The sequence below is a fragment of the Doryrhamphus excisus genome, linkage group LG15, assembly GCF_037039965.1.
Source record: "Doryrhamphus excisus strain RoL-2023G ecotype Guam linkage group LG15, RoL_Dexc_Guam_v1.1, whole genome shotgun sequence".
Taxonomy (NCBI): Eukaryota; Metazoa; Chordata; class Actinopteri; order Syngnathiformes; family Syngnathidae; genus Doryrhamphus; species Doryrhamphus excisus.
Genome location: NC_136371.1, coordinates 16,248,022 through 16,273,614, shown reverse-complemented (window position 1 = coordinate 16,273,614; position 25,593 = coordinate 16,248,022). Strand labels below are relative to the sequence as shown.

The 25,593-nt window shown below is 35.4% G+C and overlaps 1 protein-coding gene across 3 annotated transcripts in view; it reads right to left on the bottom strand.

The window, feature by feature from the left end:
- Positions 1-3,562: 3,562 nt before the first annotated feature.
- Positions 3,563-25,593, bottom strand: part of LOC131104921 (inactive dipeptidyl peptidase 10-like) — a 39,059-nt gene continuing 17,028 nt past the window's right edge. Inside the window, exons 7-27 of one of the 3 annotated variants that reach the window (XM_078796731.1) lie at positions 20,101-20,221; positions 17,783-17,937; positions 17,601-17,698; positions 17,409-17,532; positions 17,279-17,317; positions 17,095-17,202; positions 14,991-15,079; positions 14,869-14,916; positions 14,673-14,791; positions 14,536-14,583; positions 13,192-13,290; positions 13,047-13,116; positions 12,596-12,724; positions 11,670-11,735; positions 10,848-10,902; positions 9,510-9,609; positions 9,333-9,391; positions 5,026-5,098; positions 4,866-4,939; positions 4,672-4,803; positions 3,563-4,576 (exon numbers count right to left, since the gene is read on the bottom strand). In XM_078796731.1, coding sequence (XP_078652857.1) covers positions 4,684-4,803; positions 4,866-4,939; positions 5,026-5,098; positions 9,333-9,391; positions 9,510-9,609; positions 10,848-10,902; positions 11,670-11,735; positions 12,596-12,724; positions 13,047-13,116; positions 13,192-13,290; positions 14,536-14,583; positions 14,673-14,791; positions 14,869-14,916; positions 14,991-15,079; positions 17,095-17,202; positions 17,279-17,317; positions 17,409-17,532; positions 17,601-17,698; positions 17,783-17,937; positions 20,101-20,221 — 1,794 coding nt within the window. In that variant the 3' untranslated portion in view covers positions 3,563-4,576; positions 4,672-4,683. Of the gene's footprint in view, positions 4,804-4,865; positions 4,940-5,025; positions 5,099-9,332; positions 9,392-9,509; positions 9,610-10,847; positions 10,903-11,669; positions 11,736-12,595; positions 12,725-13,046; positions 13,117-13,191; positions 13,291-14,535; positions 14,584-14,672; positions 14,792-14,868; positions 14,917-14,990; positions 15,080-17,094; positions 17,203-17,278; positions 17,318-17,408; positions 17,533-17,600; positions 17,699-17,782; positions 17,938-20,100; positions 20,222-25,593 lie in introns of all 3 variants that reach the window. The other 2 variants (XM_058052613.2, XM_078796732.1) reach the window with 2 other exon arrangements.

The window sequence follows — 25,593 nt, the reverse complement described above, 5'->3', positions numbered from 1 at the left end:
ATTTACAAAAACAAAAAACTTAACTAGCTTCACTTCCTGATGACTTTTATTTTTCGTTTTTTTTTAATATATAGTCGTCCCTTGCCACATTGCGGTTTGAATTTCACAGCTTCACACCATCACCTTTTTACTAAAACTTATGAATTAATAACTTATTTTTGGTGGTTGAATACGGCCTATTACTGGTCAAAAAATTGCATGTTTTAAGTAAATTTTAAGTATTTTAGGCCTAATTGAAGTATTCTGAAGCAAAAAAATGTAAATGAACTTAAATACAAATACAGTATAAGGCATTCAGAAGACACATTCAAACACGTGATGATATGTAGTACTCAAGACTGGTCACTAGGTGTCAGTAATTTTACATTAGCCACTGCCAAAAGACTCGTAAGTATAAAAAAAAACAACAACTCTCCCAACACTAACGTGTGTCTACTGTATTGGGGAATACAAATTTAAAGGTCAATATAGGGGTGTTATTTCACAACTAGAGGGCTCTAATAATATTTAAATGTTAAATTAAATGTTAAATATTTACACACGAAAACAAAGAACTAGCTTCACTTCCTGATGACTTTTATTTTTTGTTTTTTTATATATAGTCGTCCCTTGAATTTCACGGCTTCACTCCATCACCCTTTTTCTAAAACTTATGAATTAACTTATTTTTTGGTGGTTGAATACGGCCTATTACTCATCAAAAAATTGTATGTTTTAAGTAAATTGTATGTATTTTAGGCCTAATTGAAGTATTTTGAAGCAAAAAAATGTAAATGAACTTAAATACAAATACAGTATAAGGCATTCAGAAGACACATTCAAACACGTGATGATATGTAGTACTCAAGACTGGTCACTAGGTGTCAGTAATTTTACATTAGCCACTGGCAAAAGACTCGGAAGCAAAAAAAAAGGAACAACAAGTCTTCTTCCAACAATAATGTGTCTACTGTATTGGGGAATACAAATTTAAAGGTCAATATAGGGGTGTTATTTCATGACTAGAGAGCTCTAATGTTTAAATGTTAAATTAAATGTTAAATATTTACAGACAAAAACAAAGAACTTAACTAGCTTCACTTCCTGATGACTTTTATTTTTGTTTTTTTTATATATAGTCGTCCCTTGAATTTCACGGCCTCACTCCATCACCCTTTTTCCAAAACTTATGGATTAATAACTTATTTTTTGATGGTTGAATGTGGCCTAATACTGGTCAAAAAAATTTATGTTTTAAGTCAATTTTAAGTATTTTAGGCCTAATTGAAGTATTTTGAAGGAAAAAAATATTAATGAACTTAAATTCAAATACAGTATAAGGCATTCAAAAGACACATTCAAACACGTGATGATATGTAGTACTCGAGACTGGTCACTAGGTGTCAGTAATTTTACATTAGCCACTGGCAAAAGACTCGGAAGCAAAAAAAAAAAAAAAAAAAAAAGGAACAAGAAGTCTTCTTCCAACAATATTGTGTGTCTACTGTATTGGGGAATACAAATTTAAAGGTCAATATAGGGGTGTTATTTCATGACTAGAGGGCTCTAATAATGTTTAAACATTAAATTAAATGTTAAATATTTACAGACAAAAAACAAAGAACTTAACTAGCTTCATTTCCTGATGACTTTTATTTTTCGTTTTTTTTTATATATAGTCATCACATTGTGGTTTGATCCATCACCCATTTTCTAAAACTTATGAATTAATAACTTATTTTTTGGTGGTTGAATGTGGCCTATTACTGGTCAAAAATTGTATGTTTTAAGTACATTTTAAGTATTTTAGGCCTAATTGAAGTATTTTGAGGAAAAAATTTAAATGAACTTAAATACAAATACAGTATAAGGCATTCAGAAGACACATTCAAACACGTGATGATATGTAGTACTCAAGACTGGTCACTAGGTGTCAGTAATTTTTCATTAGCCACTGCCAAAAGACTCGTACGTATAAAAAATAAAAAAAACAACAACAAGAACTTTCCCAACACTAACGTGTGTCTACTGTATTGGGGAATACAAATTTAAAGGTCAATATAGGGGTGTTATTATATGACTAGAGGACTCTAATAATGTTTAAATGTTAAATTAAATTAAATGTTAAATATTTACAGACAAAAACAAAAAAACTTAACTAGCTTCACTTCCTGATGACTTTTATTTTTCGTTTTTTTTAATATATAGTCGTCCCTTGCCACATTGTGGTTTGAATTTCACGGCTTCACTCCATCACCCTTTTTCTAAAACTTATGAATTAATAACTTATTTTTTGGTGGTTGAATGTGGCCTATTACTGGTCAAAAAATTGTATGTTTTAAGTAAATTTTAAGTATTTTAGGCCTAATTGAAGTATTTTGAGGAAAAAATGTAAATGAACTTAAATACAAATACAGTATAAGGCATTCAGAAGACACATTCAAACACGTGATGATATGTAGTACTCAAGACTGGTCACTAGGTGTCAGTAATTTTACATTAGCCACTGGCAAAAGACTCGGAAGCAAAAAAAAAGGAACAACAAGTCTTCTTCCAACAATAATGTGTCTACTGTATTGGGGAATACAAATTTAAAGGTCAATATAGGGGTGTTATTTCATGACTAGAGAGCTCTAATGTTTAAATGTTAAATTAAATGTTAAATATTTACAGACAAAAACAAAGAACTTAACTAGCTTCACTTCCTGATGACTTTTATTTTTGTTTTTTTTATATATAGTCGTCCCTTGAATTTCACGGCCTCACTCCATCACCCTTTTTCCAAAACTTATGGATTAATAACTTATTTTTTGATGGTTGAATGTGGCCTAATACTGGTCAAAAAAATTTATGTTTTAAGTCAATTTTAAGTATTTTAGGCCTAATTGAAGTATTTTGAAGGAAAAAAATATTAATGAACTTAAATTCAAATACAGTATAAGGCATTCAAAAGACACATTCAAACACGTGATGATATGTAGTACTCGAGACTGGTCACTAGGTGTCAGTAATTTTACATTAGCCACTGGCAAAAGACTCGGAAGCAAAAAAAAAAAAAAAAAAAAAGGAACAAGAAGTCTTCTTCCAACAATATTGTGTGTCTACTGTATTGGGGAATACAAATTTAAAGGTCAATATAGGGGTGTTATTTCATGACTAGAGGGCTCTAATAATGTTTAAACATTAAATTAAATGTTAAATATTTACAGACAAAAAACAAAGAACTTAACTAGCTTCATTTCCTGATGACTTTTATTTTTCGTTTTTTTTTATATATAGTCATCACATTGTGGTTTGATCCATCACCCATTTTCTAAAACTTATGAATTAATAACTTATTTTTTGGTGGTTGAATGTGGCCTATTACTGGTCAAAAATTGTATGTTTTAAGTACATTTTAAGTATTTTAGGCCTAATTGAAGTATTTTGAGGAAAAAATTTAAATGAACTTAAATACAAATACAGTATAAGGCATTCAGAAGACACATTCAAACACGTGATGATATGTAGTACTCAAGACTGGTCACTAGGTGTCAGTAATTTTTCATTAGCCACTGCCAAAAGACTCGTACGTATAAAAAATAAAAAAAACAACAACAAGAACTTTCCCAACACTAACGTGTGTCTACTGTATTGGGGAATACAAATTTAAAGGTCAATATAGGGGTGTTATTATATGACTAGAGGACTCTAATAATGTTTAAATGTTAAATTAAATTAAATGTTAAATATTTACAGACAAAAACAAAAAAACTTAACTAGCTTCACTTCCTGATGACTTTTATTTTTCGTTTTTTTTAATATATAGTCGTCCCTTGCCACATTGTGGTTTGAATTTCACGGCTTCACTCCATCACCCTTTTTCTAAAACTTATGAATTAATAACTTATTTTTTGGTGGTTGAATGTGGCCTATTACTGGTCAAAAAATTGTATGTTTTAAGTAAATTTTAAGTATTTTAGGCCTAATTGAAGTATTTTGAGGAAAAAATGTAAATGAACTTAAATACAAATACAGTATAAGGCATTCAGAAGACACATTCAAACACGTGATGATATGTAGTACTCAAGACTGGTCACTAGGTGTCAGTAATTTTACATTAGCCACTGGCAAAAGCAACAACAACAACAAGAACTCTCCCAACACTAACGTGTGTCTACTGTATTGGGGAACCAAATTTAAAGGTCAATATAGGGGTGTTACTTCATGACTAGAGGGCTCTAATAATGTAAAAAAACACATTTAGAAGGTCATAAACAAGTTTGCTATTGTCTAACTATGAAAATATTCCATTTATTAATAATCAAATACAATTTCTCAAAGTGTCACTTATCACAGTCGGACTGTGAAGCAAGTAACCATGAAAAATGAGCGATGAATTAATTTTTTAAATTGTATTACGTTTTGCTGTCATCTACACAGACAACAAAAGCGCCGACAGCCGAACCCGTCGAGCGATACATATCAAAGCCTCAGTGCCAGGCGGGAATGTGTACAAGCGCACCGCTGTGACGGCTTCGAGCCTCCGGCGGTGCATCAGCTCACGTCCGCGCTGACAGAGATGCTTTGGTGTCACAGTCTGCACGCAAGGACGCATCTAAGGACGTCAAGCAATATCAAACAAAAGGAGCGACGTTATAACTTATCTTTCTTGAGCTACATGTTTAAAAAAAAACACACACACACACACGCACGCTGATCTCGTCATTCGTCCGCCAGTAACGACGACGCCATCAGCAGACATCCTCGAAAGTAACCGATCAACGAGTGCATCAGCTGAATCCGGCTGTGCCTGGACAGGAAGTGGCCCTCATCCGGGTAGATCTGTCCCAAAACGGAACAGGTGAGATTCAGGAACTACTTTCTTTATCGGGTACGTGACGTACCTGCATGGTGTAGTTGGCTCCGACCCTGATCAGGTGCTTGATCAGTTCTGCTGAGTGTTGAAAGTTAATGTTTGCTAGGAGGACAGAACACAATATTTTGACGCACTGGTAATAAGAATAGAATGTGTGTGTGTGTGTGTGTGTGTGTGTGTGTGTGTACCATCGGCGGTCCCATGGGCGAGAAACAGAGTTCCTCCCTGAAGGCCTTTCATTTCAGGGAGGACCTTGGACGTCTGTGCAAAAGAAAAACTATTTCAATCTATTAAAACCCCCAAAAAACTTTCTTTAGTAATATTTTCACTTTATTCCCAAATATTACAACTTTTTTCTCCAACACAATTTTCCAATTTTTTTATTTTTTATTTTGTTTGTTTCTCATAATATTAAAATTAATAATGAATTAATAATTAAAATATTTATTTCTAAAATGGGATTGTTTTTCCTCATTATATGACAACTTTATTCTGTTAAAATTGGGTCATTTTTTCAAAATTGCAACTTTTTTTCTGGTTTGAATGCCATATTTAAACTTTCTTTTCCTAAAATTGGGACTTTATTCACATAATATTTTTATTTTATTCTCATATTATAACAAAATAATTTTTTTTATTTTGTTTGTTTCTCATAATATTGAACTTTTTGAAAACTCTATTCTGTTAAAATTGGGCCATTTTTTTCTTTAATATTTTCCTGAATATTATGGCACTGTTTTGTTTTGTTTTTTTGCTGGGTTTTTTTTCAAACTATTTCAACTTTCTTTTTATAATCATGACTTTATTCACATAATATTATACATTTTCCATCTTTGATTTGTTTTGTTTATTCCTCATAATTACAACTTTTTGGAAAATAAAGTCTCATATTTCAACTCTATGCTCCCAAAATGATTTTTCCTTGGTAATATTATACCTTTATTCTGGTAAAATAGAGACATTTCTTCTTGATAGAACACAACTTTTTTCTCATAAAATTGCAGCTGTTTTTCCAATTATGTATTATTATGACTTTATTCTTATAGAAATTTTAACTTTTCCCCATCCTAATTAAAAAAAAATCCATCTTTATTTTGGTTTGTTTGTTTCTCATAATATTACGACTTTTAGAATATGACATTTTTTGTGCTGCTAAAACAAAATTATTTTTGTAAAATTGCAACTTTTTCTGGTTTGAATGCCATGTTTTTCTTGTAATATTTCGACTGTATTCTTGTAAAATATTTAAACTTTCTTCTCCTAAAATTAGGACTTTATTCACATAATAGTTTTACTTTATTCTCATAACATTATAATAAAATATTTTTTTTATTTTCTTTGTTTCTAGTTTGTCATAATATTACAACTTTTAGAATATAACATTTTTTGTGCTGCTAAAACTAAATTATTTTCGTAAAATTGCTACTTTTTTCTGGTTTGAATGCCATATTTAACATAATTTTGCATAATATTTACTTTATTCTCATAACATAATTTTTTTTTTTATTTTGTTTGTTTCTCACAATATTGAACTTTTAGAAAATATTTATTTCTAAAATAAGATTGTTTTTTTTAATTATATGACAACTTTATTCTGTTTTTCTTTAATATATTCCTGAATATTATGGCACTGTTTTGTTTTGTTTTTTGCAGTTTTTTTTCAAACTATTTCAACTTTCTTTCATGACTTTATTCACATAATGTAATACATTTTCCATCTTTCATTTGTTTTGTTTATTCCTCATATAATTACAAATTTTTTAGAAAATAAAGTCTTTCATATTTCAACTCTATGCTCCCAAAATGATATTTCCTTGGTAATATTATACGTTTATTCTGGTTAAATTGAGACATTTCTTCTTTCTAGAACACAACTTTTTTCTCATAAAATTGCAGCTGTTTTTCCAATTTCTGCTATTTTAAGTTCAAAATATTTACATTTTCTTATGAATTATTATGACTTCATTCTCAAAGAAATTTTAACTTTTCCCCAACCTAATTTTCAAAAAATTCCATCTTTATTTTGGTTTGTTTGTTTCTCATAATATTAGGACTTTTAGAATATAACATATTTTTTGTGCTGCTAAAACAAAATTATTTTCGTAAAATTGCAACTTTTTTTCTGGTTTGAATGCCATGTTTTTCTTGTAATATTTCGACTGTACTCTTGTAAAATATTTAAACTTTCTTCTCCTAAAATTAGGACTTTATTCACATAATATTTTTATTTTATTTTCATAAACATTATTAATGTCACTTTAAATCTTTAGCATTTTGCTCTATTTTTTTATTTTATTCATTTTAATATTATTTATACACTGTGCTGCGAGCCTATAATAAATAAATCACAGACCGCAAAAGGTCTGCACTCTGGACACCCCTGCATTCAAATAATACAAACGATTAAAAAATACAATAATAATGGCTAACATGAAAGTGGGTTGAGACTTAATGACCACTGGAATATGTGGGTCCCAGGGTGAGACCGTTTAAGAACCCCTGCCCGACAGCGTAAGTGGAACAGTCTTGAAAAGGTCACAGAGACATTTTCAACGCGGCCTGGCCTGACTGGAGATAAAAAATGCACCCTGAAATAGCCACAAAGGGTCGCATCCCTTGCATTCGGCCATATTGCATTCACATGCATCGTTCAGGAGGGCCATCGATGGACGCAAAGTCGCCTGTTTCATGACTCCCATTTGTCCTTTCCTCGTGCGGGCGGAACTGATGTCCCGCTGATTATTAACCCATGACACTGTCCCCGGTGTTTGGCTGTCATTGAAGTGCAGCCGCCCACCCCTCCCGCCGCCACAGAAATAGAGCACCGTGGCCCAATTCAGTGCAACCCACTTACATGAAAACTGACGGCAACCTTCACTTGGAGGTCAGCTGCAGTCTGGAATTTCCTCTTTTGAATTCATCTTCTTTTGTAAAAGGACAAATAAGTGGCTGGACATAAGTATGTATTTTACTCTGGGAAATGAACGCAACCACAGAGAATGTGTGCAGATGAACAGTTTTCCAAAGTGTGGCTCAGGGGCCATTTGCGGCCAGCAAATGCGCACGTATGCGTACATAACGCGTCTATTTTAGCTGATTTTATTAGTTAAAACATGGTTTAGCATGTTAACGTTGGCATCAATAACACCCTCCATTTAACATTGTATTAACATACGGAGACACTTATTGCGAGCATGCCTGGTGTTATATGCTAATGTTAGCATGCTAATATTAGCGTAGAGGCATTTCTTTGGACAATTATTAACATACGTAGACACTTAGAGCTAGCATGCTAGGTTTTGCATGGTAACGTTAGTATTGTTAGCATGCTAAAATTAGCTAAGTATAAGTGTTATTAAGTCATTAGTGTTAACTGACAGACCATTGTCATGATATGTTTAGCATGTTTAGCATTAGCATCCCTAACATTCACAAAGTAGTATTTTCTGCCATTTTCTGTGTTAGCATACACATACACTCAGCACTATCATGTTGTTACATGTTAACATGCTAATATTAGTGTCCCATTTTCTGCTATTTTTAACATATACAGACACTTAGCTAGGCACTGAGCACGAAGGGTGTATTTTACTCTTGGAAATGAACGCAACCACTCAGAATGTGGGCAGATGAACAGTTTTCCAAAGTGTGGCTCAGGGGCCATTTGCGGCCAGCAAATGCACACGTATGCGTACATAATGCGTCTATTTTAGCTGATTTTATTAGTTAAAACATAGAAAAACTTAATGCTGTCATGTTATTTTCATTAGTGTTAACTGACAAACACCTACTTGGTTTAGCATGTTAACGTTAGCATCAATAACACCCTCCATTTAACATAGTATTAACATACGGAGACACTTATTGCAACCATGCCTGGTGTTGTATGCTAATGTTAGCATGCTAATATTAGCGTAGAGGCATTTCTTTGGACAATTATTAACATACGTAGACACTTAGAGCTAGCTTGCTAGGTTTTGCATGGTTACCTGAGTGTTGTTAGCGTGCTAAAATTAGCAAAGTAGCATTTTCTGTCATTTTCAGTCGTGTTAACTGACAGATCACTGTCATGATAGGTTTAGCATGTTTAGCATTAGCATCCCTAACATTCACAAAGTAGTATTTTCTGCCATTTTTTAGTGTTAGCATACACATACACTCAGCACTATCATGTTGTTACATGTTAACATGCTAATATTAGTGTCGCATTTTCTGCTTTTTTAAACATATACAGACACTTAGCTAGGCACCGAGCACGAAGGGTGTTGCATGCGAATGTGAGCGTGTTAGCATAGAGAGCATGCTTACATTAGCACAGTAGCATTTTATGAAAATGGCTAAAATGCTACTGCGCTAATGTAAGCATGCTCATTTTCACAAGTTGAAACTAATCTAAACACTATCATGCTATATATCATTCATACATTAATTTTAAATTTGAGCACATTTTGTACAAAAACAGATTCCAATAGAGAGACTTTTAGAAGGAGCTCACTTGGTATCTGTTGTCCTCGGTCGATGGCAAGCCCAAGTATCGCTCCGAGAATGCTGACGCTGGAAGCAACAAAGGAGAAGGTGACATGTAACGATTCATAATGCAACAGCTCATGTTCTTATTCTAAAAATACAATTACAAAAACAAAAACATTTGAATGAGCTACATTTTGCTCACCATACATAGTCCAGTCCACAACGGGAGCCTGAGCCGCCGCGCATCGGATTGTCTGTTCCGTGGACTTCAGCAGCATGAGCGTCAGGTACCCGCCGTAGTCCTGCGGGAGGAGAATCCCCATTCCTCATCAACATTTCCAATCATAATATTGCATAGAAAATAACAAAACAGAACAGATTAGCATGGTTAGCATCATCTCACATCCGCCTTCATAGCTGCCTCAGGCAATGCCTGTAACATAGAGTTACAGTTCCATTTGTTCATTTAATACTCCGTTGTAACAGGCATTGCCTGGGACAGCTATGAAAACAGGGCCACAACCCGTTAACGTGACACAGGCGTGGCACAAGGCAGGTGCTATAAACATTAACAATGTCATCATGATAAATGTTACCTTGCTGATGTTAGCATTGCTAACATTAGAATAGTTGAGCTTTTTTGCGATTTTGTGTTAATTGACAAGCAACTACTGCTATCATGCTTGGTTTAGCATGTTCACGTTAGCATCGCTAACACCGCCTTGCCTGGGACAGCTATGAAAACAAGGTCACAACCCGTTAACGCAAAGCAGGCGTTGCGCAAGGCACGTGCTATAAACGTTATCAATGTGATTATGATAAATGTTACCTTGCTGATGTTAGCATTGCTAACATGTTAACATTAGCATAGTAGAGCTTTTTTGCAATTTTGTGTTAACTGACGAGCAGGTACTGCTATCATGCTTGGTTTAGCATGTTCACGTTAGCATCGCTTAACTGACAAGCAACTACTGCTACCATGGTTGGTTTTGCATGTTCACGTTAGCATTGCTAACACCGCCTTGCCTGAGACAGCTATGAAAACAAGGTCACAACCTGTTAACATGACACAGGCGTGGCGCAAGGCAGGTGCTATAAACGTTATCAATGTCATCATGATAAATGTTACCTTGCTGATGTTAGCGTTGCTAACATGCTAACATTAGCATAGTAGAGCTTTTCTGCGATTATGTGTTAACTGACGAGCAGCTACTGCTATCATGCTTGGTTTAGCATGTTCACGTTAGCATCGCTTAACTGATGAGCAACTACTGCTATCATGCTTGGTTTAGCATGTTCACGTTAGCATTGCTAATACCGCCTTGCCTGGGACAGCTATGAAAACACGGTCACAACTCGTTAACGGGACGCAGGCGTGGCACAAGGCAGGTGCTATAAACATTGTCAATGTCATCATGATAAATGTTACCTTGCTGATGTTAGCATTGCTAACATACTGCAATTTTGTGTTAACTGACGAGCAACTACTGCCATCATGCTTGGTTTATGAAAACAGGGTCAAAAGTAATATTATTTTTACCTCTCCAAAAACTCCAACCCGCGTGGGATCAATGAAGGGCAGCTTCATCAAGTACCTGTAGAGAAAAGTCATCAGTCCATTGTGATGTTATCTTCACAGCATCAGCAGAAAAGAAAATGAAACCAAAAACTTGAGAACAACTGGATCCCCGGTACATTACTCGATAAAAAAAAGATGCCATGTTTGCCGAGTGTAAGGTACATAAAATATAAGCTAACATGGTTTAAAAAAACTGTTTAAAATGCATAAATATGTTTAGAGCATTTAAGAGTAGCAATAGTTCATGTCATACATATAAAATTATATATAAAAAGAAAAAAAAGACATGTTTGTTTTTAAAAATAACCAAACCTCCATTGTTGGCGTTTGGGTGCAATACCGCCAGGTCCACTAGGGGGTGCTAGCAGTGATGGTGGTATAGAGTAGGTGACAAAACGACAGAGGAAGAATAAATCCTGAATGTGAATATACGTCAAGTTATCTTGGATTATCTTCCTTATTTTGTACCACAGGTTAGTACAAAGTAGAGATAATTTGTACTAACGGCTGTGAAGAGGTTAGAAAGCTACACAATGTTTGTTACACAATGTGTTGTAGAGCATTTGAACATAAGCGAAATGGCTAATGCTAGCAAGCCTTAATGTGCAGTTGATAGCATGAAGCAGGCTAATAGAAATATGTGAAATGTGTCTGGAAAAAAATGGGTAATTGTTGATGTAATTATCTTATGATATCTGAAGTGGATAGGAACAAGAATGAATATGAGCACCTCGTCCTTTTTCTCAAATGAAAATTAAATAGAATAAAAAAATAAGTACATACGCAAGAGCAGCTGTCTGGTCCTCGACGTCCACCTGCCCGATGTTCTTATGGAGCTGCTGCAACATCCTGTGACGTTAATTGGCTGTGATGACCATTCAATTGCGTTAAACTCGTATCTTCTGACTCATAAGAACCCCTTTAAATTTTGGAAAAGTGTCCTATAAGGCTTTGTGCTTGACTTAATGCCTATATTTGGTCACATTTGACCGTTGGCTAATGGCGAGAAACAACTACGCGCTACAACAGCGAATTCATATCAATACGCCAGGTGGTGCCAAACAGGAAACCGAAAACCAAAATAAAAGCACGGCACAAAAAAAAACTAAAACCTAATCTGCTCAAGTACTTCTAATCTTATTTCACACCTTATGTTTGAAATAATCACAAACCAAGTCTCATAAATGAATTAATTACATGATTTTGGTCAGTCAACTCGGTAGACTTGCCGGTGAACTAGTTACAGCGCGAGGCGACGCGGAAGAATACACTATTTACGGCTCGTTCGTGATGGAATCGCGCTTCTATCAGACACTGGACACCGATTGCGGTTGTAATTAATCATAAATATAGTATTTTCACGTCTTCGCGTGAAAATACACGTCTCCACGTTGCGAAGGATGAAGAGTCTCTTTATTGCAGGCTACTTTCGGCGAGCTCAAGTGTCCTCCTCCGCTAGCAACACACACGGTACGTTCAAGGACGCTCGGACATCACAAAACAGATCGCTGATGCAGTGAAAGTGACATTAATAACCACTGTAGTGGTCTTAATGTTGACACGGAAAGGCTGTTAGTGCTTTAACTTTCATGTAATTACTGTATTTAGTGTTTTATTAATGTATTCTAGACGTATGAGTTTCATCGCAACACATCATCTTAAGGGAAGAGCTGCTACCGATATTGGTAAGGAAGCCGAAATCCACATACCTTTGACCCCTGAACCCTGATCCCCGACCGTCCAGCTTGGCCACCACGACCTGCCCCGAGCCCACCAGCACCGAGTCCCAGTCTAGTTTAAACTCGTCTGTGACCGCCTGGTCGCCGGGAGAGCTTCCACTGTCGGGACAAATCAGTGTCATGCAGATAAAAGGACAACTGCTAAAAATATAACATCATAATGATAATAACTATGGTTAATTAGAGGAATTAGGTATAAAAACTACTCCTGCAGTTTGCCAGATCGCCACGAGCAAACTACGGTAACTAATGATAAGGTTCGATGCTTAAAATAGCGCAATTATTTCTCACATTGTAATAAAAAATATTCACACAGCTGGAACGCAAATCATGAAGGCTCTAAGATCAAACATGCTGTGAGATTCATCGCCTGCAGCGATGAGATCGTGAAGGTGGCGGCGGACATTGAACGCATCCTCACACGATGAGCAGGAGGCCGTACAGGAAGGACTCGGAGAAGTCAGGGGGAAGGATGAGCTTCAGAGGCAGCTCTGTGAGAAGAGAGCGCAGGCGTGTAAAGTCATCTCATTCATTCGGCACGTGCACGCGCGGCGCTGCTTTCATACCCAAGTTCCCATGATGCACCGTGTGCGTTTGGGTCTCCACGGTCCTTTTGCTCGCCAGCATCGACCACAGAGGGCGGTTGCTCTCCAGGATGAAATAAGCTGAGGGGAAAAAGAGCAACATTAGAAAACTGTTTATGACCTTCTAAATACGTTTTAACATTAGTAGAGCCCTCGAAACATGAAATAGCACCCCTATAGTAACCTTTACGGTCATATTACACAATATGGTAGACACAATAGGAGAAAAAAAAATTGTGGCTGCATGGCAGATGAGCGGTTAGTGCACAGACCTCACAGCTAGATGATCCCAGTTCGATTCCACCCTCGGCCATGTGGAGTTTTTACAAGAAAACACATGCCAAATGACGGCTATACACTAATCCCTCATTTATCACTGATAATTGGTTCCAGTGAATTTCTGCCAATTAGGAATCCTTATTAATAAATGACACGTTTTGGCAGTTAGAGCATAGAAAACTGTTTATGACCTTCTAAATACGTTTTAACATTAGTAGAGACCTCGAAACATGAAATAGCACCCCTATAGTAACCTTTACGGTCATATTACACAATATGGTAGACATAATAGGAGAAATTATTAATAATTGTAATAATTTTAATAATTGTAATAATTTTAATAATAATTAATAACAATAGCAGTAATAATAATAATTAATATAATTATTATACATATCACATATTAATAATAATAATTATTAATAATAAGAATTATTGTCCGAAGACAGCTGGGATAGGCTCCAGCACCCCCTGCGAGCCTCATGAGGAAAAGCGGTAGAAAATGAATAATAATAATTAATAGTAATTAATAGTAATTAATAATAATATACTAAAATATTAATAATATTAACAATAATAATTTAAATAATTTAAATAATTTAAATAATTATTATTATTAATAATAATAATTATTATTGTCCGAAGACAGCTTGGATAGGCTCCAGCACCCCCTGCGACCCTCGTGAGGAAAAGCGGTAGAAAACGAATAATAATAATTATTAATAATAATTATTAATAATATATTAAAATATTAACAATAATAATAACTCTAATAATAATGAATGAATGAATGTAAAATAATTAGCCATTGGCCTGGCACTCGCAGCCTTTTTTGTCCCCATGGTGGGTTATTTAGCAGCAGCACCTGATAAAACAGCCAGTCATGAACACATAGAGGGCAAACGGACAAGTTATGTTAAGAGAAATACTGCAGTGTACCAAAAAACAAAACATTTGGATGATAAAAAAATATCCCCTCCAGCATTTTCCCATATTTTCCTGACCATTTGCCTTATTTTGAAATGTAAATAAGAACAGTTAACTCACAGTCGTCCTCATCCAGGCTTAGGAGCAGTACAGATGGAACTCCCGGACCTGTGAGCGGCCCCCAGATGAGAAGGAAAACAACATCATTAAGAACATGCGGTCTCGGTGAGAAGAGGTCACCATCAAGGTCATTTCACCCTTGCAGCGCAGGATGGCTCGCGTCGCGTCGGGGCTGACGCTGGCCTCAAAGAACGTGCACCCGTCCCTCAGTTGGCAGGTGAGACATCGCCGTGGAAACAGGCCGACGGTGGACACGCTGACAGAGAGAGAACATGAGGGTGGAAGAAAAAGGGGAGCCGCGGGGTCGAGGGGCGCAAACGAGTGAACGGTTACCTGTACAGATGCCTCGTTTGTGCCGACTCTTCTGTGCTCAGGAAGTATCTGCGTGGAGGGAAGGCGCTCGATGTGGCGTCAACCACTCAAAAGTAAATGAAAGATGCGGGGATCAAACATACATGACCTGCTTGTTTTCATCGTAGGACACCATGTGGGTCACCTCCCAGGCCCCAGATGTTATGTGGCGGACGTCATCCCGGTTGTCCTGCTAATCACAAAGCCAGCTTATGTTGGTCTGGTCGTGTAGAGTATGGAGACGTACAATACAATTACAATACTTCTATAGGAACCAACCTACTAACCCTAATCATAACCAATAGTCCTAATTCATGTGCCTTAGTTCCTCAGTAACTACTCTAAATGTATGCACATTAGTAATTAGCTCCTCATTAGTAACTACTCAAAAAGAATTCATTGGTTCTTCAATAACTACTCTAAATATAAGCACATTAGTCATTAGCTCCTCATTAGTTTTTCATCAGTTCCTCAGTAACTACTCAAAATCGATGCACCTTAGTCATTAGCTCCTCATTAGTTCCTCAGTAACTACTCTACATGTATGCACCTTTGTCATTCGCTCCTCATAAGTTTTTCATCAGTTCTTCAGTAACTACTCAAAATTCAGGTGCCTTAGTTCTTCAGTAACTACTCCACTCATTCATTCTTCATTGGTTCCTCAATAACTACTTTAAATATAAGCACCTTAGTCATTAGCTCCTCATTAGTTTTTCATTAGTTTCTCAGTAACTACTCTAAATGTATGCACCTTAGTCATTAGCTCCTCAGTTTTTCATTAGTTCCTCAATAACTACTCTAAATATAAGCACCTTAGTCATTAGCTCCTCATTAGTTTTTTTTATCAGTTCCTCTGTAACTACTCTAAATGTATGCACCTTAGTCATTAGCTCCTCATTAGTTTTTCAACAGTTCCTCAGGAACTACTCAAAATGTATGCACCTAGATGTGCATAATGATGTCCTCATTAGTTTTTCATCAGTTCCTCAGTAACTACTCCACTCATTAGTTCTTCATTGGTTCCTCAATAACTACTCTAAATATATGCACCTTAGTCATTAGCTCCTCATTAGTTTTTCATTAGTTTCCTCAATAACTACTCTAAATATATGCACCTTAGTCATTAGCTCCTCAGTTTTTCATTAGTTCCTCAGTAACTACTCTAAATATAAGCACCTTAGTCATTAGCTCCTCATTAGTTTTTCATTAGTTCCTCAGTAACTACTCTAAATGTATGCACCTTAGTCATTAGTTTTTCATTAGTTTTTCATTAGTTTCCTCAATAACTACTCTAAATATTTGCACCTTAGTCATTAGCTCCTCAGTTTTTCATTAGTTCCTCAGTAACTACTCTAAATATAAGCACCTTAGTCATTAGCTCCTCATTAGTTTTTCATTAGTTCCTCAGTAACTACTCTAAATGTATGCACCTTAGTCATTAGCTCCTCAGTTTTTCATTTGTTCCTCAATAACTCCTCTAAATATAAGCACCTTAGTCATTAGCTCCTCATTAGTTTTTTTATCAGTTCCTCTGTAACTACTCTAAATGTATGCACCTTAGTTATTAGCTCCTCATTAGTTTTTCATCAGTTCCTCAGTAACTACTCCACTCATTAGTTCTCCATTCGTTCCTCAATAACTACTCTAAATATAAGCACCTTAGTCATTAGCTTCTCATTAGTTTTTTAATCAGTTCCTCTGTAACTACTCTAAATGTATGCACCTTAGTTATTAGCTCCTCATTAGTTTTTCATCAGTTCCTCAGTAACTACTCCACTCATTAGTTCTCCATTGGTTCCTCAATAACTACTCTAAATATAAGCACCTTAGTCATTAGCTCCTCATTAGTTTTTCATTAGTTTCCTCAATAAATACTCTAAATATTTGCACCTTAGTCATTAGCTCCTCAGTTTTTCATTAGTTCCTCAGTAACTACTCTAAATGTATGCACCTTAGTCATTAGCTCCTCAGTTTTTCATTCGTTCCTCAATAACTACTCTAAATATAAGCACCTTAGTCATTAGCTCCTCATTAGTTTTTCATTAGTTCCTCAGGAACTACTCTAAATGTATGCACCATAGTCATTAGCTCCTCAGTTTTTCATTAGTTCCTCAGTAACTACTCCACTCGTGAGTTCTTCATTGGTTCCTCAATAACTACTCTAACTATATGCACCTTAGTCATTAGTCAGACAATGGAAGCCGTCACCTGTTTGGTGAACTTGGTGATGTGGTGGAAGTCGCCCTGACCTCCTTGCTTTACGGGCACAGTGAGGAAAAACGTGCCGGTGTCTTCTGAGAACAAAGGCTCCTGGTCCTGCAGGTGGGGGGGGGGGGGGCACTGTTTGATGTCCCCATTAGGAGAGGATGGCAGCATCTGTCTGCACACTTACCGGCCTGGAGATCCACGTATCAGAGGAGTCCTCGCATCTCTGAAACCCAAACACACAATCATGATCAAAGTCCCAAATCCAGGCTTGTGTACTGATGAGGGGCATCAAACGCGGCGCCGGAAGCACACACCACCACGCAGACTCCTACGGCGGCGTCGCACACGGTCAGCAGTGATGCATTCTGGGGCCGAGTGAGCCACCGCACGGCGAGATGAGTGTTGCTGATCCACTTCACCATGGTGACATAGAAATCCCTGCAGAGCGCGGAATCAGACCGGGGATTTAGCGTCTGTGTGTGTGTGTGTGTGTGTGTGTGTGTTACCTGAGCCGGAGTTGATCCGGAGGCTTCAGTTCCACGGTGTGTGTGACCCCGAAGAGATTGACCACGGACAGCTTCGCCACGGGGTTCGTCTGGCCGGCCTGGTGGAACATTCCCAACACGGAAAATTACTGGATGTTGTTCCCTTTCATGAAGTACCCGCATGGTTACTATTACGTATGTACCATGGGGTACGGGTACTGGAGTCCTCGAGGGTAGGTGCTCCCGGTGAACTGGGCCAGGGCCATATTGGGTACCAGTGTGTCGTTGATGGTGAGGAAAGCCAGTTTGTCTCCATCCGGTGACCACCAGTGAGCCAAGTGGGAGTGCAGAATCTCCTCTGATGGCAGACATAAACCTGTTTGATATTTGGGAGGATCGATCCCGGTATCGACACTATTGATACCAAGAGTATTCGCAGCTCCTTCACTTCCAATACGACACTGAAATTAAAGCCACATAACTGGCCGCTCCAAATTCGCATAACAAAAACATCAAATATAATTTCATAAAACAGAGCTAATCTGTTTAGCATGTAAGGACGTTTACATCAACAATACTATCTGCCCCAATGGCTGGACAGGACACACACAAAAAAAAAATTATGAAAAAACAACATCAAACAATTAAAAAAGCAAAAATGTAAAATAATAGTTTAATATTAAGGGAAAATTGCATTAAATTTATATATTAAATAATATTTATTAAAAATTAATACAATTAAAAATAAATAAATTATGAAAAGAAAAACATTTTTACGCTATAATCAATAATAATAATATCACAGAAACAAAATTTAGGCAGATTATTTAAGACAAAATTTGAAAAGGAAGAAGTCATAGTCTTAATTTTATGTCAATAAACCCGCAAAGAAAGAATGTAATTTATAATATTTTTTAATAGAATGTAATTTCAGTAGCAGGGAGAGAAAGAAAATTAAAATTAAATTATTGTTGTCTTTTATTATTTCTATCTATCTATCTATCTATCTATCTATCTATCTATGTATTTATCTATCTATCTATCTATATTTTTTTAATTTTAATTTTAATTTTAATTTTAATTTTAATTTTAATTTTAATTTTAATTTTAATTTTAATTTTAATTTTAATTTTAATTTTAATTTTAATTTTAATTTTAATTTTAATTTTAATTTTAATTTTAATTACAGAATGCTAAAAATGTTGATTTTAATTTTAATTACAGAATGCTAAAAAAATTAATTTTAATTACAGAATGCTAAAAATTGTAATTTTAATTTTAATTACAGAATGCTAAAATAGTTAATTTCAATTACAGAATGCTAAAAATTTTCATTTTAATTACAGAATGCTAAAAATTTTGATTTTAATTTTAATTACAGTTGCTAAAAAATTAGATTTTAATTTGAATTACAGAATGCTAAAAATTTTAATTTTAATTTTAATTTTAATTTTAATTTTAATTTTAATTTTAATTTTAATTTTAATTTTAATTTTAATTTTAATTTTAATTTTAATTACAGAATGCTAAAAATGTTGATTTTAATTTTAATTACAGAATGCTAAAAAAATTAATTTTAATTACAGAATGCTAAAAATTGTAATTTTAATTTTAATTACAGAATGCTAAAATAGTTAATTTCAATTACAGAATGCTAAAAATTTTCATTTTAATTACAGAATGCTAAAAATTTTGATTTTAATTTTAATTACAGTTGCTAAAAAATTAGATTTTAATTTGAATTACAGAATGCTAAAAATTTTAATTTTAATTTTAATTTTAATTTTAATTTTAATTTTAATTTTAATTTTAATTTTAATTTTAATTTTAATTTTAATTTTAATTACAGAATGCTAAAAATGTTGATTTTAATTTTAATTACAGAATGCTAAAAAAATTAATTTTAATTACAGAATGCTAAAAATTGTAATTTTAATTTTAATTACAGAATGCTAAAATAGTTAATTTCAATTACAGAATGCTAAAAATTTTCATTTTAATTACAGAATGCTAAAAATTTTGATTTTAATTTTAATTACAGTTGCTAAAAAATTAGATTTTAATTTGAATTACAGAATGCTAAAAATTTTAATTTTAATTTTAATTTTAATTTTAATTTTAATTTTAATTTTAATTTTAATTTTAATTTTAATTTTAATTTTAATTTTAATTTTAATTTTAATTTTAATTAATCCACCTAACTGTTCAATGACCTTGACAAATTTCAAGTAAAAGTGTTAGTTTAACGTGTCAGCAATACTAACCCTGCATTTGCTTGGTATCCAATCAATCATAAAATGTGTAGTATTGCCCCCAACATTACTTTACAAAAAGTCTATTAATGAAGCAACGTTCGTTAAAAATGACATACAATTATCAAAACTGGAAAAAGTCTCCATTAATGTAAGCACTCAAAATAAATTAAACTATTACTATAACCATGAATTATTGATGATGACGGAATGCTAACGAGTGCTAGAGGGGTCATGGATTCGGCGAGCTGTTACAAGACGTCTCACACCTTCATACAGCCAGTCCGCCAGCCCGTTGAAGATGACGCCCTCCATGCCGGATGAGGTGATCCTCAGGGAGCTGCCCCTCACATCGGGCTGGTAGTAGATGTTATTCTCGAAAATGTAAATCTGAAAAGGAAGAGGAAGAATCATATCGCCACTTTGATCATCATTTCATGATATGAAAATGAAATCCTTCTCCAGGAGTGGGGCAGCTTGTCTTTCACTCTGTACAGCCAAATATAATTTCATAAAACAGAGCTAATCTGTTTAGCATGTAAGGACGTTTACATCAACAATACTATCTGCCCCAATGGCTGGACAGGACACAGAAAAAAAATTATGAAAAAACAACAACAACAACAAAAGATTAAAAAAGCAAAAATTTAAAATAATGGTTTAATATATAATATAGAAAATAATATATACACATATATATATATATATATATATATGAAAAATTACAAAATTAAATTAAATTTAAATATTAAATAATATTCATTACAAATTAATACAATTAAATAAATGTTTTTAAAAATGAATAAATTATGAAAGGAAAAAAACATTTTTACATTATAATCAATAATAATAATAATCCATAATAACATCACAGATCTATCACATCTATTTTTGTTAATTTTAATTTTAATTTTAATTTTAATTTTAATTTTAATTTTAATTTTAATTTTAATTTTAATTTTAATTTTAATTTTAATTTTAATTTTAATTACAGAATGCTAAAAAATTTTATTAAATTAAATTTTGAAGCATATAATTACGTTTGTTTTCCTGGGACGTCTGCCAAAACAATAGACAACGATGCAAATTGAGGAGCGTTTCAGCAAATAAATATGCAATAAGCAAATATGGGCTTTTATATGAATATGATGTAATATAAGCCACAGAACGTCTTGTAGTTAAATTACTCAAAAGATTAGACAAAAATCACCGGAAAATTTGACTGTATTTTAGTTCTTACTCTAAGACAAAAATACATCAAATTTGAACATAATAAATGTATGATGTTTTTTATTATTTAATCAATTTAATGAATTAATTTAATGAATTAATGAATTAATAATTTATTATTTAGTATTTAGTATTTAGTATTTAGTATTTAGTATTGTGGCAGAGAAGAGAGGAAACCTCAAATAATTCTGGCCACCTGAGCAGGAGAAGGAGGGGGAAGTGATTTAATTAGGGAACACCTGTGAGCATGGAGAGAACAAAGGGCAGAGGAAAAGGAGATTCCGTGTGTGAAGTGAGAGTGGAAAAGAAAGGAGACGATCAGAACTAATAGCAGATTATTTTTAAGTCATTCAAGATCCTAATCGAAAAAGGAATGAACTCAAGTAAATGTGGAAACTGAAGGAGAAACTGAGACAAGACAAATTATCAGCGGTAAAGAAGAAAGTTTCTTGAAGCAGGTTGGATCTGAGTCTCTGTTGGACCTGCTGTCCGTGGCTGTTTTGTCCCTCCTCTGTTGTCGGCAAAAGCTAAGTCTGGTCTCCTGCCTTTGACTCTCCTGGCTTCCTCCATTTTCCTTTCTCCTCACATTCCCCTTACCTTCTGGTTTCCTCAGCTCCTGGAACATTACAGCTCCCAACCCATACACCTACACTAATCATTGCCCCTTCTTTCATATCGAACTGGACTGAACTGATGGTGAAAGGACTTGTGAACTATTTAACCCCCTGCAAACACTACACACACACATACACACACACTCCCACGCCTCACAGAGGGAAAAGACTATCTGGGTTCCTAATTTATCGGACTTAATTAATGGACATTTAATTTATTTTTTGTGAATCCGCTTTTGAGTTTGCAGTAGATTATTTTGTGAATATGACTTTTTTCATTATGAGAATTTGAAGGATTTTTTGTGATTACATTGAATATAAATGATGATTTGAAGGATTCTTTGTGATTACATTGAATATAAATGATAATATGAAGAATTTGATTTTTTTTGAAGGAAGTAAATGCAAATGATGATTTGAATAATTTGAATGTTCTTTTTCTGGATTTGAATATAATTTATATTGACTTTGAGTATCTTATGTATTTTTTTTTTCACTTCTGTAGCTCAGGTTAAGCTAGCCGGATGAATAAATCCAAAGGTTATCTTGTAAATTGACAGGTCAGTTTATCTTGTCCCTGTCTGGCGCCCAACCATTGTTCCTATTTTTAATTGTTTTGATACCTTTGGTAAAAGCCTACGCTACAGAAATGGCGCCCAATGTGGGGCCGAGGCCATGAGTTAAAGCTGCAATTGTTGTTTTGATGTGCTATACTATGCAATGCTTATATGTTTTTGCTAATACTCTTGCATGTTTGAATGTTTTTGTCAATGTTATGCATGTTAACTGTTCTTTGATGCTATCCTGCATGCATTAAGGGTTTTCGCAAGCTACTTTGGATTGCTGCTGTGGGTATACTGCTTTGATTGCTGTGATTGACTCTGTAATGCTGCAGTTAATGAAAAATGCACATCTCACCTAATTTATTTTGATATATCACACAACTTACATTATGGATAATCAGCAGACTTCTTCAGTGTCGCCATCAGTTTCTCTGGATATAGAAGCTCCTGATGTTCATACCCCTGTCCATAACTATGGTGCAAATAGTGCACACTTACAGACTTACTTCACAACTCCCCATCAGCCACAAGGTGGAATAACTGACGCCTCTGGCCATTATACGTCTGTTCCCCCACATGAAAATATTTCTTTTGTCCATCAATCTCTCGCTTGGGAATCTGAAGCAGTGTCCTCTTCACCTGATCCAGAAAGCAGACATCTGAATCTCAATGTTTCTCCTTCTTATTCCATATCTCCAGTACAATGTGATCTTCCACCAGCCATCCCTACTCCTGCTCGGAACTTGAATCAACTGGTAGCAAAAACCCAGGAGGGTTGGGACCGAGTTAATAAAGGAATAGAAGATCAAAGTTTAGCCCTTAAAGACTTAACAACATGTTTGAAAGAAAATCAACATACATCAAATGACCACCTTAAAGAACTTAAAGATCTTATTAGCACAAATCATCGCCAACTCATTACAAATATTGTCTCTTACAAAGAAGGAATGGAAAGAGAAATTGATAATATTGTGAAAGGAACCAAACTGATCCTGGAAGAGGAATTGAAAAATTCTGAAATCTCTCTTCTGTCAGAGATTCGCTTTATGGTAGAGCAACTTCAAGCTGAAGTTCAAGGAGAGCTCAAGTGTTTTCATACAGATACTCAAAAAAGCATCTATGAGTTGTCAAAAATGATACAGGCAGCTAATGTGGAGCTAACAAAGCTGACTAATAATCTGGAGAAAGTAGAAGCTGAGAGTAAAGAACAATTACAAAGTCTGGAACAAAAAACTTCTTCTTTGGAGAGAAAACTTGAAGCTATCATGACCAAAGCCACTCTTAGTCCCTCTCAAGAAAGCTCTCCTTCTTGTTCAATAGAAAAACCTTCGATACCTATTCACACCACATCAGCTGTGAAAAGTGATCATATCAGGTTGACCTTTCCAACCTATGGTTCAACTGATGATGATCCTGATCCTCTCAATTATCTTTCCAAGTGTCATGATTTTCTTGCCCTACATCCCTTATCCGACACTGAGATTTTAGCAACTTTCAGAACTGTACTCCAGGGGACTGCTCGTGACTGGTGGGAAATCGCAAGATCTAAAGTGACTACTTGGAGTCAGTTTGAAACTGTTTTCCTTTCTGCTTTCTTATCAGAAGATTATGAAGACGAGCTGGCTGAACGGGTCAGGACAAGAAAACAACAAGAGAAGGAAACTATCAGAGACTTCGCTTTTTCTTACAGAGCCCTCTGCAAAAGATGGAAGCCTACTCTAACCGAAGCTAGCATAGTGAAAATGATTCTGAGAAATATTAACCCTCTTCTTGCCAGTCAGCTCAGAGGCAGAGTTGACACTGTTGAAGATCTAGTCCGCCTGGGTCACCAAATAGAAAAAGACCAGGAACAGCAGTTGGAATACAATCAGAGAGTGAATGTTAAACATGTCAACCCCGTTCCAAAAAATACAAACTCAGGTCAGCCTGTTGACAAAACCAGACCCCCTGTTTTATGTTGGAGATGTAATGGTAATCATCCTCCGGGTTCTTGCCCACATTACAGTACACCTGGCCGTTCCATTAATCCCCAGCAGGTGTCCAAACATCCTCCACGAGCTTTAAAACCAAAGGGAATGCCTGGGAATGGTTCTGTATCACTGATAAAATCCAAAAAATTCTTCCGACCAACATCTTCACGAGTCCGGAAAGCCTCAAATGAGGCGAGGTCAGAGGTTAAAGGTGAGCCCCTTGGTGCTTTGTCTAGTCCCCAACAACTCCTAGTGCCAGTTTCAATCGGTACATGGCGTGGAAAAGCCATAGTTGACACAGGAGCTAGTTACACCCTCATTCATGAGTATCTGTGGGTAGAATTAAAGGGCTCAACAGCTAATCTTCAACCATGGGTAGAAGGCCCCTTGTATTTAGCTAATGGGGAAGCAGCCACTCCAATTGGGTGGGAAAACCTTTCTATCGATCTTCAAGGCCACATGACCAGTTTACCAGTAGCTGTACTTGGGCCAGAAGCTCTGGCTTATGGTATAGTTCTTGGCCTTGATTATATTTCTAGTGACGGAATGATAATCAGTGTGGCTGATAGAGTTTATAGCTTTAAGTCAGACCCCTCTCTTACTTATCCCTTTCAGCCAGGTAATGCATCCCTCCCCCAGAAGAGTGATAAGGCAGGGTCATCACCTCTCCTAAGCCATCAGGGTCAGAAACTTTCGCTTATAAGTTCAGTACCACCTCCCACCTCCCTCGCTTTGCTGACAGGATCCATGGGCACCTCCCAATCTCTCCCTCGAGCCAGTGCGAATGGAAGTCAAAGATTACATTAACATTGCTGTATCTGAGGCTCATTTGCAAGATGGAGAAAAGAAACACTTAAAACAGATTCTTGAGTCTCACCCACAAGTCTGTACAAATAAACCAGGAAAGACTGATGTTTTACAGCACACCATATATACCACTAATGTCATCCCAATCAAACAAAGACCATACAGGTTGTCACCTGCTAAACAAGCAATCGTTGAGGAACAGTTAAGGGAGATGATTTCCACTGGAGTTGTGGAACCCTCTCATTCTGGATGGGCCTCTCCTGTAGTCCTCCCACCAAAAAAAGATGGTGGCCACAGATTTTGCGTGGATTTTAGAAAAGTGAATGCTGCAACTGAAACAGATGCATATCCTCTGCCTAACATCAATGAAATTCTGGAGTCACTGTCTGGAGCCTCTCTCTTTTCCACTATTGACTTGAACAGCGGATACTGGCAGGTGCCCATGGATCCTGTCAGCAAAGCGAAAACTGCTTTTGTCACCCACTCTGGACTGTACCACTTCAATGTCATGCCTTTTGGTCTAAAGAATGCACCAGCCACTTTCCAAAGACTCATGGAAAGAGTCTTGGAGGGTCTGC